Source organism: Ranitomeya imitator, chromosome 3, assembly GCF_032444005.1.
Source record: "Ranitomeya imitator isolate aRanImi1 chromosome 3, aRanImi1.pri, whole genome shotgun sequence".
NCBI classification, from domain to species: domain Eukaryota; kingdom Metazoa; phylum Chordata; class Amphibia; order Anura; family Dendrobatidae; genus Ranitomeya; species Ranitomeya imitator.
In genome coordinates, this window is record NC_091284.1 from 247,348,861 (window position 1) to 247,367,653 (window position 18,793).

The window sequence follows — 18,793 nt, forward strand, 5'->3', positions numbered from 1 at the left end:
GGGGAATTTCTCTGAGGCAAGGTAGGCTTTATTTTCTATCTCTAGGGCTAGCTAGCTCTTAGGCTGTGAAGAGACGTCTAGGGAGAGTCAGGAACGCTCCACGGCTATTTCTAGTTGTTGTGATAGGATTAGGGGTTGCGGTCAGCAGAGCTCCCACATCCCAGAGCTTGTCCTGTGTCAGTTTAACTATCAGGTCGTGCCGGGTGCTCCTAACCACCAGGTCCATAACAGTACAGCTGGCCCAAAGTATTAATGCATCTCAATAGAGGGATAAGAGAAGTTCTGAGACCATTTTTTTTTCTTTGCACTGTGTTTTGTCTTTCTTTTCCCCTAAACCTTTGGGTGGTTCAGGACACAGGTGTAGATATGGACATTCAAGGTCTGTCCTCTTGTGTGGATCATCTCACTGCAAGGGTACAAAACATTCAAGATTTTGTGGTTCAGAATCCGATGTTAGAGCCTAGAATTCCTATTCCTGATTTATTTTCTGGGGATAGATCTAAGTTCTTGAATTTCAAAAATAATTGTAAACTGTTTCTAGCTTTGAAACCCCGCTCCTCTGGTGACCCCCTTCAACAAGTAAAAATCATTATTTCTTTGTTGCGTGGTCACCCTCAAGACTGGGCATTTTCTCTTGCGCCAGGAGATCCTGCATTATGATGAACCAAATTCAGTGGATCAGGCAGATAAAATCTTGCTGGCTTTGTGTCAGGGTCAGGATGAAGCGGAGGTATACTGTCAGAAGTTTAGAAAGTGGTCTGTGCTTACTCAGTGGAATGAGTGTGCCCTGGCGGCAATTTTCAGAAAGGGTCTTTCTGAAGCCCTTAAGGATGGCATGGTGGGATTTCCCACGCCTGCTGGTCTGAATGAGTCTATGTCCTTGGCCATTCAGATCGATCGGCGCTTGCGTGAGTTCAAAGCTGTGCACCATTTGGCGGTATTCTCTGAGCATAGGCCTGAGCCTATGCAGTGTGATAGGACTTTGACCAGAGCTGAACGGCAAGAACACAGACGTTGGAATGGGCTGTGTTTTTACTGTGGTGAATCCACTCATGCTATCTCCGATTGTCCTAAGCGCACTAAGCGGTTCGCTAGGTCTGCCACCATTGGTACGGTACAGTCTAAATTTCTTTTGTCCATTACTCTGATTTGCTCTCTGTCATCCTATTCTGTTATGGCATTTGTGGATTCAGGCGCTGCCCTGAATTTGATGGACTTGGAGTTTGCCAGACGCTGTGGTTTTTTCTTGGAGCCCTTGCAGTATCCTATTCCATTGAGAGGAATTGATGCTACGCCTTTGGCCAAGAATAAGCCTCAGTACTGGACTCAATTGACCATGTGCATGGCTCCTGCACATCAGGAGGATATTCGCTTTTTGGTGTTGCATAATCTGCATGATGTGGTCGTTTTGGCTTTTTCATGGCTACAGGTCCATAATCCAGTGTTGGATTGGAGATCTATGTCTGTGTCCGGCTGGGGTTGTCAGGGGGTACATGGTGATGTTCCATTGTTGTCAATTTCGCCTTCCACTCCTTCTGAGGTCCCTGAGTTTTTATCAGATTACCGGGATGTATTTGAAGAGCCCAAATCCGGTGCCCTACCTCCTCATAGGGATTGCGATTGTGCTATTAATTTGATTCCTGGTAGTAAGTTTCCTAAGGGCCGACTGTTTAATTTATCTGTGCCAGAGCACGCCGCTATGCGGAGTTATATAAAGGAATCCTTGGAGTAGGGTCATATTCGCCCGTCGTCGTCACCATTGGGAGCAGGGTTCTTTTTTGTGGCCAAGAAGGATGGCTCTTTGAGACCTTGTATTGATTACCGCCTTCTTAATAAGATCACAGTCAAATTTCAGTATCCTTTGCCGCTGCTGTCTGATTTGTTTGCTCGGATTAAGGGGGCTAGTTGGTTCACCAAGATAGATCTTCGTGGTGCATATAATCTTGTGCGAATTAAACAGGGCGATGAATGGAAAACAGCATTTAATACGCCCGAGGGCCATTTTGAGTACCTGGTTATGCCATTGGGGCTTTCTAATGCTCCATCTGCGTTTCAGTCCTTTATGCATGACATCTTCCGAGAGTACCTGGATAGATTCATGATTGTATATTTGGATGACATTTTGGTCTTTTCGGATGATTGGGAGTCTCATGTGAAGCAGGTCAGAATGGTGTTCCAGGTCCTTCGTGTGAATTCCTTGTTTGTGAAGGGGTCAAAGTGTCTCTTTGGAGTTCAGAAGGTTTCATTTTTGGGTTTCATTTTTTCCCCTTCTACTATCGAGATGGACCCTGTTAAAGTTCAGGCCTTGTATGATTGGACTCAGCCGACATCTGTGAAGAGCCTGCAGAAGTTCCTGGGCTCTGCTAATTTTTACCGTCGCTTCATCGCTAATTTTTCTAGTATTGCTAAACCGTTGACTGATTTGACCAAGAAAGGTGCTGATGTGGTCAATTGGTCCACTGCGGCTGTAGAGGCTTTTCAGGAGTTGAAGCGTCGTTGTTCTTCTGCCCCTGTGTTGTGCCAGCCAGATGTTTTGCTCCCGTTTCAGGTCGAGGTTGATGCTTCTGAGATTGGAGCAGGGGCTGTTTTGTCGCAAAGAAGTTCTGATGGCTCGGTGATGAAACCATGTGCCTTCTTTTCTAGAAAATTCTCGCCTGCTGAGCGCAATTATGATGTTGGCAATCGAGAGTTGTTGGCCATGAAGTGGGCATTCGAGGAGTGGCGACATTGGCTTGAAGGAGCTAAACATCGCGTGGTGGTCTTGACGGATCACAAGAATTTGACTTATCTCGAGTCTGCCAAACGGTTGAATCCTAGACAGGCTCGATGGTCGCTCTTTTTCTCCCGTTTTGATTTTGTGGTTTCATACCTTCCGGGATCTAAGAATGTGAAGGCTGATGCCCTGTCAAGGAGTTTTGTGCCTGACTCTCCAGGTGTTCCGGAGCCGGCGGGTATTCTTAAAGAGGGGGTAATTTTGTCTGCCATCTCCCCTGATTTGCGGCGCATGCTGCAGAAGTTTCAGGCTGATAGACCTGACCATTGTCCAACGGAGAAACTGTTTGTCCCTGATAGATGGACTAGTAGAGTTATCTCTGAGGTTCATTGTTCGGTGTTGGCTGGTCATCCTGGAATCTTTGGTACCAGAGATTTGGTGGCTAGATCCTTTTGGTCACGGGATGTGCGTTCTTTTGTGCAGTCCTGTGGGACTTGTGCTCGGGCTAAGCCCTGCTGTTCTCGTGCCAGTGGGTTGCTTTTGCCCTTGCCTGTCCCGAAGAGGCCCTGGACGCATATTTCCATGGATTTTATTTCTGATCTCCCTGTTTCTCAAAGGATGTTGGTCATTTGGGTGGTTTGTGATCGCTTCTCTAAGATGGTCCATTTGGTACCCTTGTCTAAATTGCCTTCCTCCTCTGATTTGGTGCCATTGTTTTTCCAGCATGTGGTTCGTTTGCATGGCATTCCGGAGAACATCGTCTCGGACAGAGGTTCCCAGTTTGTTTCGAGGTTTTGGCGGTCCTTTTGTGCTAAGATGGGCATTGATTTGTCTTTTTCTTCGGCTTTCCATCCTCAGACTAATGGCCAAACCGAACGAACTAATCAGACTTTGGAAACATATCTGAGATGCTTTGTTTCTGCTGATCAGGATGATTGGGTGTCCTTCTTGCCTTTGGCTGAGTTCACCCTTAATAATCGGGCCAGCTCAGCTACTTTGGTTTCTCCTTTTTTCTGTAATTCTGGTTTCCATCCTCGTTTCTCTTCAGGGCAGGTTGAGCCTTCGGACTGACCTGGTGTGGATACTGTGGTGGACAGGTTGCAGCAGATTTGGACTCATGTGGTGGACAATTTGACATTGTCCCAGGAGAAGGCTCAACGTTTCGCTAACCGCCGGCGCTGTGTTGGTCCCCGACTTCGTGTTGGGGATTTGGTTTGGTTGTCATCTCGTCATGTTCCTATGAAGGTTTCCTCTCCTAAGTTTAAGCCTCGTTTCATTGGGCCATATAAGATTTCTGAAGTTCTTAATCCTGTGTCATTTCGTTTGGACCTTCCAGCTTCTTTTGCCATCCATAATGTATTCCATAGGTCGTTGTTGCGGAGATACGTGGCGCCTATGGTTCCCTCCGTTGATCCTCCTGCCCCGGTGTTGGTCGAGGGGGAGTTGGAGTATGTGGTGGAGAAGATTTTGGATTCTCGTGTTTCGAGACGGAAACTCCAGTACCTGGTCAAGTGGAAGGGTTATGGTCAGGAAGATAATTCCTGGGTTTTTGCCTCTGATGTTCATGCTGCCGATCTAGTTCGTGCCTTTCATTTGGCTCATCCTGATCGGCCTGGGGGCTCTGGTGAGGGTTCGGTGACCCCTCCTCAAGGGGGGGTACTGTTGTGAATTCTGTTGTCGAACTCCCTCCTGTGGTCGTGAATGGTACTTTGGCGAGTTCTGTCCATGGACTCCCTCTGGTGGCTGTGAGTGGAGCTGCTGCTTCTGAGGTTCCTTCCACAGGTGACGTGATTTATCCTTTGGTTGGCTGCTCTATTTAACTCCACTCAGATCGTTACTCCATGCCAGCTGTCAATGTTCCTGCATTTGTTCAGTTCGCTCTTGGATCTTTCTGGTGACCTGTCTACTCCAGCAGAAGCTAAGTTCCTGCCAGTTATTATTTGTTCATTGTTGCCTTGTCCAGCTGGATATCATGATTTTGCCTTACTAGCTGGAAGCTCTGGGATGCAGAGTGGCATCTCCGCACCGTTAGTCGGTGCGGAGGTCTTTTTGCACACTCTGCGTGGTCTTTTGTAGTTTTTTGTGCTGACCGCAAAGATACCTTTCCTATCCTCTGTCTGTTTAGTAAGTCTGGCCTCCCTTTGCTGAAACCTGTTTCATTTCTGCGTTTGTGACTTTCATCTTTACTCACAGTCAATATATGTGGGGGGCTGCCTTTTCCTTTGGGGAATTTCTCTGAGGCAAGGTAGGCTTTATTTTCTATCTCTAGGGCTAGCTAGCTCTTAGGCTGTGAAGAGGCGTCTAGGGAGAGTCAGGAACGCTCCACGGCTATTTCTAGTTGTTGTGATAGGATTAGGGTTTGCGGTCAGAGCTCCCACATCCCAGAGCTTGTCCTGTGTCAGTTTAACTATCAGGTCGTGCCGGGTGCTCCTAACCACCAGGTCCATAACAGCTCTCAACCCACTTACACATATTTTCCCCTATCCCCATTATTCTCATTTTATGTATCAACCTTTTGTGTGGCACCATATCAAAAGCTTTTGAAAAGTCCATATACACTACATCCCCTGGGTTCCCTTGGTCCAATACGGAACTTACCTCTTCATAGAAACTGATCAAATTAGTCTGACATGAACGGTCCCTAGTAAACCCATGCTGATACTGGGTCATGAGGTTATCCCTCTTCAGATACTTCAGTATAGCATCCCTTAGAATGCCCTCCTGGATTTTACCCACAGTAGAGGTTAAGCTTACTGGCCTATAATTTCCAAGTTTAGTTTTTGTCCCCTTTTTGAATATTGGCACCACATTTGCTATATGCCAGTCCTGTGGTACAGACCCTGTTATTATGGAGTTTTTAAAGATTAAAAATAATGGTCTATCAATGACTGCACTTAATTCCTGCAGTACTCGAGGGTGTATCCCATCCGGGCCCGGAGATTTGTCAATTTTAGTGATTTTTAGACGCCGCCGCACTTCCTGCTGGGTTAAGCAGGTGACATTTAATTGGGAATTTTTATCACTAGTCATTTTGTCTGCCATGGGATTTTCTTGTGTAAATACTGATGAAAAAAAAGTAATTTAGCATATTGGCTTTTTCCTCATCCTCATCCACAATTTCACCCAGACTATTTTTAAGGGGGCCAACACTATCATTTTTTAGTTTCTTACTATTTATGTAGTTAAAGAATATTTTAGGATTATTTTTACTCTCTCTGGCAATGAGTTTCTCTGTCTCGATCTTTGCTGCCTTGATTTGCTTTTTACAGAATATATTTAAATTTTGTATTTATTTAATGCCTCATCACTACCTACTTCCTTTAATTCTCTAAATGCTTTCTTTTTGTCACTGTCATTGTCAAGACGGCGGATGACTGGAAGAGGATTGGTTCCGATTTTGATGAGCTGTGGCAGTTTCCAAACTGCGGTGGTGCATTAGATGGAAAGCATGTGCGCATCACGCAACCAGCCAACTCTGGATCATTTTTTTTCAACTACAAAGGATATTTCAGTGTGATCCTCATGGCCCTTGTCAATGCAAACTATGAGTTTGTCGATGTGGATGTTGGCATGAATGGTCGAGTCTCCGACGGTGGTGTTTTTGAACACACTTCATTTGGGGAAAGCTTGAGGAACAATGAACTGCTGTTGCCACTAAATGAAGACACAAAAGCAAACCTAAATTTTGTCTTCATCGCTGATGAAGCTTTCCCTCTTCATCCACATTTGCTGAAGCCATTTGCACAGAGAACACTCACACCGGAGCGCAGAATCTTTAATTACCGGTTGTCGAGGGCCCGTCGTGTGGTTGAAAATGCCTTTGGGATAATGGCAAATCGGTTTAGAGTGTTCCACACAGCTATCAACTTGAAGCTGCCGTCTATAGACATTGTGGTTTTGGCATGCTGTGTGCTCCATAATTTCCTGAGACGTCATGATACGAACTCCTATTCTCCTCCTTCGTTTATTGATGCAGTGGACGCACGAACCGGAGATATTGTGCCCGGGGAATGGCGTACACAACCTGAAAATTTTACAGCTCTTCAAGCTCTTGGATCTGGCAGACAGGCAGACGATGCAAGGGACTGTCGCGAAAAATACTGTCAGTACTTTAATGGTTCTGGAGCTGTACCGTGGCAGGATCGCGCCGTATAACATAAAAATTTGTTTTTTTGCTTTGCTGTCATATAAACCTCGCTAAATAACTTTAAATGTGATGCCTATACAATGTTGCTGTTAACCCTTATAGCTTGGTAAACATTAAAGAAAGAATGCGAAGATTTTTGTTTTTTTTTGTAACACTTCTTGGTTTTAAATTATTTTACAACAAAATATAACATAACCCCCCCACCAAAAAAAATATTATCTCCTGCCCAAGAGGTGTCGCAGCGTCACGCCCTGCTGCTCCACTTGACTCTGGAGGAGCGCTGCTGTCTGCTGCAGGAGCGCTGCTGTCCGCTCCAGTCGCAATTGTCTCGCCAGGAGCTCTCTTACGGTGGCCGTTTCTGTGGATAGAAGAGTTTGGAGAACCAACGTTGATTCCTCTGAAAATACATCTCGACCTCTGGGGCAGGACCGAATTTTCTGTGTTGTAAATTTCTATTTGGTCTGGCACCACAGGGCGATGTAAATTTTAATATATTTTACAGTTTTGGTTGTCTATGGTGACATCCAGCAGAAAACCACTCGCATTATCTTGATACTTACGGAGAAGGGACGCCGGTTCCTCATTGCCAGAACCAGAGCTGCTAATGTCCCATCCCAGCGATCTGGCCACTGCTGCAGCACCTAAAAGCAAATAATAACAGATCTGGTTAACTATGGAACACGCCGTTGGGAAGCGCTCGCAGTTTTGGTCACTTACGTATGTTAGCTTCTGGGGAGAATGCCGCCGACCCGGGGGAGGAAGAGGAGTGTCGAAAGGGAGGTGTTGAGGGTGGTGTAGGGGTGCGAGGCCGTCTGCTCTCTGGTGGTGGCGTGGTAGGCCGCTGGGTCATTACTGCGTCTGTAATGTATTCAAATATTTCCGCTACCCTCTTATGTCCCGTATGCAGTTGAAAAATTGTAATCTATGATTGTTAACTTACGTGACGTCACGGACTGTGGGCTCCCGCTGGTGCTGGATGCTGTGGTGCTGCTGGCAATGGCAGGTACCTGTTGCTGCCGCTGTCTCTCTACACAGAAAGTTTACAAACGCAATCTTTAAAAACACATGTAGAGTGCTGCAGATCAAAGCTAACAATATACTGAAACATAAAATTTATATCACACTTCACAGGGGTGCGAGGGTGCATGGTCGCAACAGATGGTGGAGGTGTGGTAGGCCGCTGGGTCATTACTGCGTCTGTAATGTCTTCAAATATTTCAGGTACCCTGTTATGTCCCGTGTGATGTTAAAAAAAATGCAATAAATGATTGTGAACTTACGTGATGTCCCGGACTGTGGGCTCCCACTGGTGCCTGAAGATGGGGTACTGGTGGCAATGGTGTGTCTGACTTGCCGCCGCTGTCTCTCTACACCTAAAGTAAAGAATCACAATGTTTACACACAAATGTTGAGTGCTGCAGAGCAAAGCTAGTACTAGTACTTGCCTCGCCTTGCCTCCGCACGCAACTCCGCAAACATTTGTGGCGTTTTATAGCGGAGGTCAGCCCATTTTTTACGCAGCTGAAGCTGACTGCGGCAGACACCAAACCTCCTTTCCATCATTCTTGTTATTTGTCCAAGCACTTCTCGCTTGTGGATCTGTGGGTGGGCAGGGCGGCTCTCCAGACCCTCGTAATCCATGGCATCCATCTGGGAAATAAAAAAAAGGAGTTCTGGCTGCCCCAGAGGAGCAGAACGCATTCTCGCCGCCATTTTAGATGGAATGACCCTGAAGAGCAACGCCCAGAGGAGGAGCTGCGCTCCGCCGTCCTGCCGCGCCATTGGCATCGCAATAGCGTTGCCGTTTATGAACAGCGTCACATTTGTGACGACTGAGCGTTAAGAAAGGAACGCACATAGTAAATGCCGTTCGAAGTATCGTTATATAACGCCGGAGCGGCACGTTAAGTACGCTCGTGGTCTATGACGGCGTGATGACGTTACAGCGTTCCTGCGTGCCTGCCCTAGCTTGTTTTTGTCCCCTGACATCGTGATAATGGCTGCCAGTCGCCGTGGTCCACCTATGGGCATCCCAGAGCTCAAGTTCCTTATTGGAACAATGGATAGGATGCAGTATGAAACCACAGGGATGGTGCTGCACCGCAACCAGCACAAGGAGGAAGTTGTCCGTGTGGTGTCTGAGGGCCTCAGGAAGCGGTTTGGGATAACTCGGACCAAGGCCCAGATTGTTAAAAAATGGGGCGATCTCAAGTCGAAAAGCCCAGAGCGCCTGCAGGAGCTTCGCCAGGAGATTAGCAGAGGTTAGTACTCAGGTACCCAAAAGTATGTTGGACAGCTATGGGACAGTTTGAATGTTGCAGAGCCACTATGTGCCACAGCTATGGGACAGTATGAACGTTGCAGAGCCACTATGTGCCACAGCTATGGGACAGTTTGAACGTTGCAGAGCCACTATGTGCCACAGCTATGGGACAGTTTCTACGTTGCAGAGCCACTATGTGCCACTGCTATGGGACAGTTTGAATGTTGCAGAGCCACTATGTGCCACTGCTATGGGACAGTTTGAACGTTGCAGAGCCACTATGTGCCACAGCTATGGGACAGTTTGAACGTTGCAGAGCCACTATGTGCCACAGCTATGGGACAGTTTCTACGTTGCAGAGCCACTATGTGCCACTGCTATGGGACAGTTTGAATGTTGCAGAGCCACTATGTGCCACAGCTATGGGACAGTTTCTACGTTGCAGAGCCACTATGTGCCACTGCTATGGGACAGTTTGAATGTTGCAGAGCCACTATGTGCCACAGCTATGGGACAGTTTGAATGTTGCAGAGCCACTATGTGCCACAGCTATGGGACAGTTTGAACGTTGCAGAGCCACTATGTGCCACTGCTATGGGACAGTTTGAACGTTGCAGAGCCACTATGTGCCACAGCTATGGGACAGTTTCTACGTTGCAGAGCCACTATGTGCCACTGCTATGGGACAGTTTGAATGTTGCAGAGCCACTATGTGCCACAGCTATGGGACAGTTTGAATGTTGCAGAGCCACTATGTGCCACAGCTATGGGACAGTTTCTACGTTGCAGAGCCACTATGTGCCACTGCTATGGGACAGTTTGAACGTTGCAGAGCCACTATGTGCCACTGCTATGGGACAGTTTGAACGTTGCAGAGCCACTATGTGCCACAGCTATGGGACAGTTTCTACGTTGCAGAGCCACTATGTGCCACTGCTATGGGACAGTTTGAATGTTGCAGAGCCACTATGTGCCACAGCTATGGGACAGTTTCTACGTTGCAGAGCCACTATGTGCCACTGCTATGGGACAGTTTGAATGTTGCAGAGCCACTATGTGCCACAGCTATGGGACAGTTTGAATGTTGCAGAGCCACTATGTGCCACAGCTATGGGACAGTTTGAACGTTGCAGAGCCACTATGTGCCACTGCTATGGGACAGTTTGAACGTTGCAGAGCCACTATGTGCCACAGCTATGGGACAGTTTCTACGTTGCAGAGCCACTATGTGCCACTGCTATGGGACAGTTTGAATGTTGCAGAGCCACTATGTGCCACAGCTATGGGACAGTTTGAATGTTGCAGAGCCACTATGTGCCACAGCTATGGGACAGTTTCTACGTTGCAGAGCCACTATGTGCCACTGCTATGGGACAGTTTGAACGTTGCAGAGCCACTATGTGCCACTGCTATGGGACAGTTTGAACGTTGCAGAGCCACTATGTGCCACAGCTATGGGACAGTTTCTACGTTGCAGAGCCACTATGTGCCACTGCTATGGGACAGTTTGAATGTTGCAGAGCCACTATGTGCCACAGCTATGGGACAGTTTGAATGTTGCAGAGCCACTATGTGCCACAGCTATGGGACAGTTTGAACGTTGCAGAGCCACTATGTGCCACAGCTATGGGACAGTATGAACGGTGAAAAGTACTATGTGGCACAGCTAACTGCTGACCGAACTTTTTTTTTCCTTCACAGAGGCAAAGAGACAGCGCCGCCGTAGACACGAGGCATCACACACCGCCTCTGAAGTCCCAGAGCCCTCCGGGTCAAAGACAACTGATCCTAGTAGGTTCCCACAATAATGTGATTTGGGTTTGGTTGCAGGTCCCCTCCTCCCCCCCCCCCCCCCGGCAGCCAGTGTTGCCATATATGCTGACAGACCTTTTTTTTTTTTTTTTCCCTTCACAGAGGCAAAGACACAGCACCACCGCCGCCACGAGGCATCCCGCCCAGCCTCTTCTGGCTCTGTGCCCTCCGGGTCAACTCCTCCAGATCCTAGTAGGTTCCCACAAAAATGTTATTTGGATTTTGTTTCTGGTCCCCTTCCCCCCCCCGGCAGCCAGTGTGGCCATATATGCTAACAGACCTTTTTCAAAAATTTTTTTTTTTTTTTTTTTTCTTCACAGAGGCAAAGACACAGCACCGCCGCCGCCACGAGGCATCCCGCCCAGCCTCTTCTGGCTCTGTGCCCTCAGGGTCCAATGTCCCGGAGCCCTCCGGGTCAACTCCTCCAGATCCTAGTAGGTTCCCACAAAAATGTTATTTGGATTTTGTTTCTGGTCCCCTTCCCCCCCCCGGCAGCCAGTGTGGCCATATATGCTAACAGACCTTTTTCAAAAATTTTTTTTTTTTTTTTTTTTCTTCACAGAGGCAAAGACACAGCACCGCCGCCGCCACGAGGCATCCCGCCCAGCCTCTTCTGGCTCTGTGCCCTCAGGGTCCAATGTCCCGGAGCCCTCCGGGTCAACTCCTCCAGATCCTAGTAGGTTCCCACAAAAATGTTATTTGGATTTTGTTTCTGGTCCCCTTCCCCCCCCCGGCAGCCAGTGTTGCCATATATGCTAACAGAACTTTTAAAAAAATTTTTTTTTTTTTTTTTTCTTCACAGAGTCAAAGACACAGCACCACCGCCGCCACGAGGCATCCCGCCCAGCCTCTCCTGGATCTGTGCCCTCCGGGTCAACTCCTCCAGATCCTAGTAGGTTCCCACAATTATGTGATTTGGATTAAGTTGCAGGTCCCCTCTTAACACCCCCCCCCTCCCCCGGCAGCCACTGTTGCCATATATGCTGACAGACCTTGTTTTTTTTTTTTCCTTCACAGAGGCTAAGAGACAGCGCCGCCGCCGACAGCACGAGGCATTCAACAGCGACTCAGATCCCGAAGTGCCCTCCGTGCCTCAACATTCTAGTAGGTTCCCACAATTAAGTTATTTGGATTTTGTTGCAGGACCACTCTTTCACCCCCAACCCAAACAACCACCCTCCCCCCCCCCCCCCCCTTTGCTTTATTTTTTTTATTTTTTTTCATTCACAGAAGCAAAGACACATCGGGAGACTACAGTGTTATTAATGTTATGTTTTTTGACCCACAGCTCTCGTCACTGTCAACAAAGAGGATATTGAAGCCGGCATAGACAAGTTACTCCACACTATGGCACATATTCAGGAGCAGCACAATGTGGCAATGGAGGAGCTGCAGAAGCTGCGGGACATGTGCCAGCAGTTGTAGGCGGGCCAATAATCCATTTTTTGTTGTTCCAATTAAAAGATTTAGTTAAACTTTCATTCGATTTTTTTTTTTTAGTTAACTGTACATGAATTTGTTACGTTAATTTGTTCCCTCATACAGTGCTGTGATTGAGACACACCAATCAAAAAGTAGTGATAGAATGTATAATAAAAGCTTTTATTTCAAACATTATTTTAACAAGACAAAAAAAAAAAAGGGATGTAAAAGTAGTTAGGAAATCACAAATTCTGATACGACGATTGTTCCGGCTGAAAATTTTGGTGCCTGATGGGCGAAGCCATATGTAAAGGTATTGGTGTGTAGGAGTTATTAGGGGGTGGCTGGCCGAAGTGGGAAACGTGAGGATTGTGTCGCATCGATGTCTGACCCTGTGACCAACCATTGAAATTTGATGGCTCTGTCCGCTGTATTGGCCGGGAAGAGACCAAACAAGTGTTCTTGTCCAAATCGCCATCAGTACCCTTGTTTACTGCTTCCAGAATCAGACGCTCTGCTAGTATTCTTTGGTTGTCGTCCATTTTTGCCAGTTTGTCAACCACATAGTGTCCAAACCCCTCTAACGCAGGGCTAACATTTCTTGTCAACACCTTCTTTGCCAGGCTCAATAGTTCATTTGAGGCGTCTGAGGTGGCTTTCCGTTTTCTTTGAACTTGCCTCGATTGACTCCTGGCAGGTGCAGCCTCCACTAGATCTGTTGTTGTGCAGTCCTGTGAACAGTCAAGTGTACTCTCCTGCGCACTGTCATCCTGGGGGGGGAAAAAAAAAAAAAAGTTATGAACCCGGCAACAAAAAGTAGTACCACCATAACCGCATCCAAACTATATATTCGTAGTAGGTAACAAAAAGATTATAATATATTTGATGCTTAGTAATATTCTTTAACCCTCCCTTTTATTGAATACTTTGAACTACACTGTTCTGACTGCTATGGGAACCTGACCAATATTTAATAGTCTAAATAGTCTCAACAAGAGTACATCGGCAGCTTGACGCGATACTATTTTCTATATTGCTTCGATGGTATGGTTTACATATATCTCCATTTCATACATATTACGTTCCCCTTATAATTCTTGACTGCAACAGGGTTACTTATGTGTACATGTTTTTGTAACAACTTTAAACTGATGTGATAATCAGAAGTATAAAACCTAAAATGCAGAGAAAAATTATGTAATTATAGGACACATTGGTGAACTTTCGTCCAAAGAGCTACTTACTTGTTGCCCTTGTGACTCCTGCTCGGCGTGGTTCTCCGAAACTATTGGTTCCACAGGTGCCAACAATCGAAGACACGTTGAAGTCCGTGGCACCTCTTGGTCCCTCAGAAAATTAAGATGCTCAAAATACCACAGTTTGGGAACATAAACTTCTTCAGTGGAAGCTCCGGACCTTGTAGTCTGAAGAACCTTGTTCAGCTCCTTCCTCCAGACCGTGCGGAGCGCCTGGATTTTCTTTTTAATAACTGCTTCGTTAGCTGCCTCATCTGGTGCCTGACGATTGTAAAGCTCAATGAGCTGTAAGTAACCCTCCCTCCTCTTTTCCCTGTTACAATACTCAGGAGATTTTATTTTCCAGAGGCAGGGAAAAGACTGATAAATCTCGATGAAATCCCGGATGAACTCCACACGATTTGACATCTAAAAAGTAATTAAAAAAAAAAATTACATGGTTGACAAAGCGTCCTATTAACAATACTTTTGCCAGTGTGCCAAACGCTTAACAACAGCAGCCACACAAAGCGCTCATGCCTACCATCGCTTCTTCCATCTGCCGCGCCTATAGTCCACCATAACCCAAAACAGTGTACCGCCCGCTTCCCTACAGCAGCCACACAAAGCGCTCATGGTGACCATACATTGTACCATCTGCCACGCTCTAACTCAACAGACACAACCGGTCATAAGCAGTCACAACAGCGTACCATCCGCATCGCTTCAGCGGTGGAACGAAGCGGTCATGCCGAACAAACTGAGTTCCATCTACCACGCTGTAGCCCACCAGTCACGACCAGTCACGACCAGTCACAACAGCGTACCATCCGCATCGCTTCTTCAATCTGCCGCGCCTATAGTCCACCATAACCCAAAACAGTGTACCGCCCGCTTCCCTACAGCAGCCACACAAAGCGCTCATGGTGACCATACATTGTACCATCTGCCACGCTGTAGCGCAACAGACACAACCGGTCATAAGCAGTCACAACAGCGTACCATCCGCATCGCTTCAGCGGTGGAACGAAGCGGTCATGCCGAACAAACTGAGTTCCATCTACCACGCTGTAGCCCACCAGTCACGACCAGTCACAACAGCGTACCATCCGCATCGCTTCTTCAATCTGCCGCGCCTATAGTCCACCATAACCCAAAACATTGTACCGCCCGCTTCCCTACAGCAGCCACACAAAGCGCTCATGGTGACCATACATTGTACCATCTGCCACGCTGTAGCGCAACAGACACAACCGGTCATAAGCAGTCACAACAGCGTACCATCCGCATCGCTTCAGCGGTGGAACGAAGCGGTCATGCCGAACAAACTGAGTTCCATCTACCACGCTGTAGCCCACCAGTCACGACCAGTCACAACAGCGTACCATCCGCATCGCTTCTTCAATCTGCCGCGCCTATAGTCCACCATAACCCAAAACATTGTACCGCCCGCTTCCCTACAGCAGCCACACAAAGCGCTCATGGTGACCATACATTGTACCATCTGCCACGCTGTAGCGCAACAGACACAACCGGTCATAAGCAGTCACAACAGCGTACCATCCGCATCGCTTCAGCGGTGGAACGAAGCGGTCATGCCGAACAAACTGAGTTCCATCTACCACGCTGTAGCCCACCAGTCACGACCAGTCACAACAGCGTACCATCCGCATCGCTTCTTCCATCTGCCGCGCCTATAGTCCACCATAACCCAAAACAGTGTACCGCCCGCTTCCTTACAGCAGCCACACAAAGCGCTCATGGTGACCATACATTGTGCCATCTGCCACGCTCTAGCTCATCACACACAACCGGTCATAAGCAGTCACACCAGCGTACCATCCGCATCGCTTCAGCGGTGGAACGAAGCGGTCATGCCGAACAAACTGAGTTCCATCTACCACGCTGTAGCCCACCAGTCACAACCAAGCACAACAGCGTACCATCTGCCACATTGTAGCCCTCCAGTCACAACAGTGTACCATCCACTTCGCTTCAGTGGTGGAACGAAGCACTCATGCCGTCCATACAGCGTTCCATCCACCACGCCCAAGCGGTTTACATACCTCGAAGCAGCGGTGCAAAGCGTGGTATATTCAGCGAGGTACAAAATTCCGATGTCCAGGTCCACCAAGTGTCCAAGTACGAAGTGAAGAAAGGAAATTTTGAAAGCAGTGAAGTGGCATTGGGAACAATAGCGCTCAGGTGACAAATTTTCCAACCAATTGTGTGCACAGAACCTTTGGCCTATCACCACACTAACTAGTGGCACAACACGCCCCTTGTGAACAACGTCACGCACAGATTATGCAAAATTTGCTCTGAATCGTCGTGTGTGACACGACCGTACGACTGTCCCATACGACTTCTACATCGCAAATACGTCATGAATTTATCGCTTCAGCGTCGTGCATCGTGTAGTGTGACCGCAGTCTACGATGTTTGAAACGATAATTAAGCGACGATGCAACGTCACAAATCGTGCCGTCGTAGCGATCTAAATTGCACTGTGTGACGGTACCTTAAGGAATGAGAGAATAATTTCTGACATCCATCAACCTCCCTGTGGCTTCATCGCTTGGTACAGATGAGTTGTCCTACAAAAGATGCCTTTGTAGTACACCTATAGTTAAGCTTCTAAGGAGATTGGTAATTGTACAAGAGACGGCAATACTGCAGTATATTCTATAAGTGACCATGATAACCCATAACCGTGTCCCCTAAGGGAACTAATATATCTCTAATAAACATTAAAAAATATAATAAAATATAAAGTGTAGGGGGGCGTGGCTATGTAGCCAAAGAAGGAAGACGCACCTTGTATGAGCTCCACATATCCTGAGCCTATCCTGCCGTTTGGACCTCGTATTAACGGGCTGTATTAATTGGGGCTGGAACCGCGTATCCTCAGGAGCCTGGTGAGCCCTCCGGTCGGCTGCTATGGGGCTCTGAGACGCTGGGAGCTGCGGTGACCGGGACGGTCAGAAGACTCCACGTGCAGCAGCGGCCATCTTGGGTGAGCGCGCTTCGGGAGACAGAAGGTGGCGCCGACTTCTATTAGTGCCGGGCTCCCTCTCTCTTGAATCGGCGGCCGCCGGACCTTGGCGGTGAACGCTGCGGGACACTTGCGGGCAGGAGCCAGAAGCCCCGAGGCGGTAGGCGACACCTGCAGGGGGCAGCGGCCATCACTACAGCGCGCGCCCTAACAGTAGGGGAAGCGGCGCTTTCTTCATACTTGCGGTGCTACTTGAAAGGTGAGCACATAACCTGACAGAACAATAAAGGGGCGGTGTGGTGTGTGCCCTGGAAAAATTGGGCCCTACGCCCCCCCTCTCAGATAGACATTTCATCTGCCAGCACCATAATATTAGAGGGATTAATCCCCCATCTCTGCTGTCTCCCCCCCTCTGTGAAGATTGTGAGGCGCAGGTGAACATTGAGCTGCTGCCTTGTAGTTCTTGGCTCCTTGGCTGCCTGTTCGGTGGCTCTTTTGGAGTACAGTCCGGTACTTAAATCTGCTGGGTCCGTGATTAAGGAACAAAGTACAACTGCAATTGTGACCTTGTGGAGCCCTTTTAGCTGCCTGCCATGCACCATTCTAAAGGAGCAGGGGCTGCTGATAAGCTAAAGAAATACGCCAGGGATGATCCCTCTGATGGTATGCGCACTCTCAGAAACAATCCTGCACAGACCCAACGCAAAGGCCGTCCCTCTGATAGTAATGAGGAGGGAGAACAAGATGATCTGACTCTTAAGCAGGCATCCGAGCAATTAATGCAGGCTATATCCCTCACTAGATCATCTCTTACGGAAAAAATAGAGGACGTTCATACTGAGGTGGGTCGTTTACGACATGATATGCAGGCTATGAGGGGGCGTATTTCGGAGGTGGAAACTAGAGTGTCCCACATAGAAGACACTATTACTCCTATGGAGGCTAAACTGACAAAAGCTGCTGGCTCCGTAAACGCTTGGAAACAAAAGGCAGATGATTTGGAAAATAGATTGCGCCGCAATAATATTCGTATTATCGGTCTGCCGGAGCGTTCGGAGGGTCAGCAACCTGAACAATTTCTGGAAGACTGGCTTAAGACCTCCCTGGGGGACGGATTCTCCTCAACATTCTCAGTGGAGAGGGCCCTAGGGTCCCAACGAGACCTTCTCCCCCTGGAACTCCGCCCCGACCTTTTCTGGCACATCTCCTTAATTGTAGGGACAGGGACACTGTTCTTCGTCTGGCGCGGCAGAAGGGCCCTATCAAATTTAACAATGCTACCATATCGATTTTTCCGGATTTCTCCATGGAGCTTCAAAAGCAGCGGGCGTGATTCATGGATATCAAGAAACAACTCAGAGATAAGAATATTATCTATTCCATGCTCTATCCAGCCCGACTCCGCATTGTTCATGAGGGCTCCTCTTTATTCTTTACGGATCCAGCGGAGGTAGCTGAATGGTTGCGATCTCTTAAGGGGTCTAATGTGAAAGACTCCTAATTTGGGTTCCTGGTCTAACGGCAAAATAAACGGAGCTCTATGAATGGGTACAAAAGATGTCAACAATACCGGACGCTGGGTTCAGTGAGGGTATCCCCTTTTTTCTATTTGACCACAGGAGTATGGGACTTTACTCCTCCATTGTTCAAGTTTTGTTTGGGTTGGTTTTATACACCAGTTTTGATTGTTTGATGTATATGGTTGCCGCCAATACGAATTTTCTGCTCTGTGGGATGTCTCTGGACCTCACCCGGATAATAATATTGTACACTATTTCTCCCTCTGCATATAAATATGGGGTCTGAGACTGTATGTATGACTTGGAATATACAGGGTATTAAAACTCCTCGGAAGAAAATTAAGGTATTTTCGCAGATTAAAAGGTATCGCCCCCATGTTGTAGCACTAGTAGAGACACATTTGACCAGGGATACTGTTCGATGTCTACAGAAGCCGTGGGTACAGTGGTCCCTCCATGCATTCCATACCAGCTACTCAAGAGGGGTTTCTCTACTAATACACAGGGAGGTTAGATGGGAGGCCAGGGAGGCACGACGAGATCCTGAGGGTCGCTTTGTCTTTGTACATGCATTTATTAATTCGTGTGAATATGTCATATTGTGTATTTATAACCCTCCTCCTGCTAACATATCAATTCTCCGTATGGCAATGGGCTTCTCCTTAAAATATCCAGATGCGAATGTT

At 47.6% G+C, this 18,793-nt stretch overlaps 1 protein-coding gene across 1 annotated transcript; it reads right to left on the reverse strand.

Moving 5' to 3' along the window:
* Window positions 1-12,151: 12,151 nt before the first annotated feature.
* On the reverse strand, window positions 12,152-14,424 carry LOC138669664 (uncharacterized). The gene is made up of 2 exons (XM_069756326.1): window positions 13,602-14,424; window positions 12,152-13,127 (listed from the first exon to the last, which is right to left on the reverse strand). Exons 1-2 carry the CDS (start codon window positions 14,019-14,021, stop codon window positions 12,600-12,602), a joined length of 948 nt encoding a protein of 315 aa, XP_069612427.1. The 5' UTR covers window positions 14,022-14,424; the 3' UTR covers window positions 12,152-12,599.
* Between the last annotated feature and the right edge of the window lie 4,369 nt (window positions 14,425-18,793).

Bases quoted from the DNA above. Each gene is read 5' to 3' on its own strand.
- LOC138669664 (XM_069756326.1), bottom strand. From the start codon at position 14,021: ATGTCAAATCGTGTGGAGTTCATCCGGGATTTCATCGAGATTTATCAG. The intron at 13,128-13,601 runs GTAAGTAGCTCT...TTCCCCCCCCAG, and splicing joins AGGAGTCACAAGGGCAACAA to GATGACAGTGCGCAGGAGAG.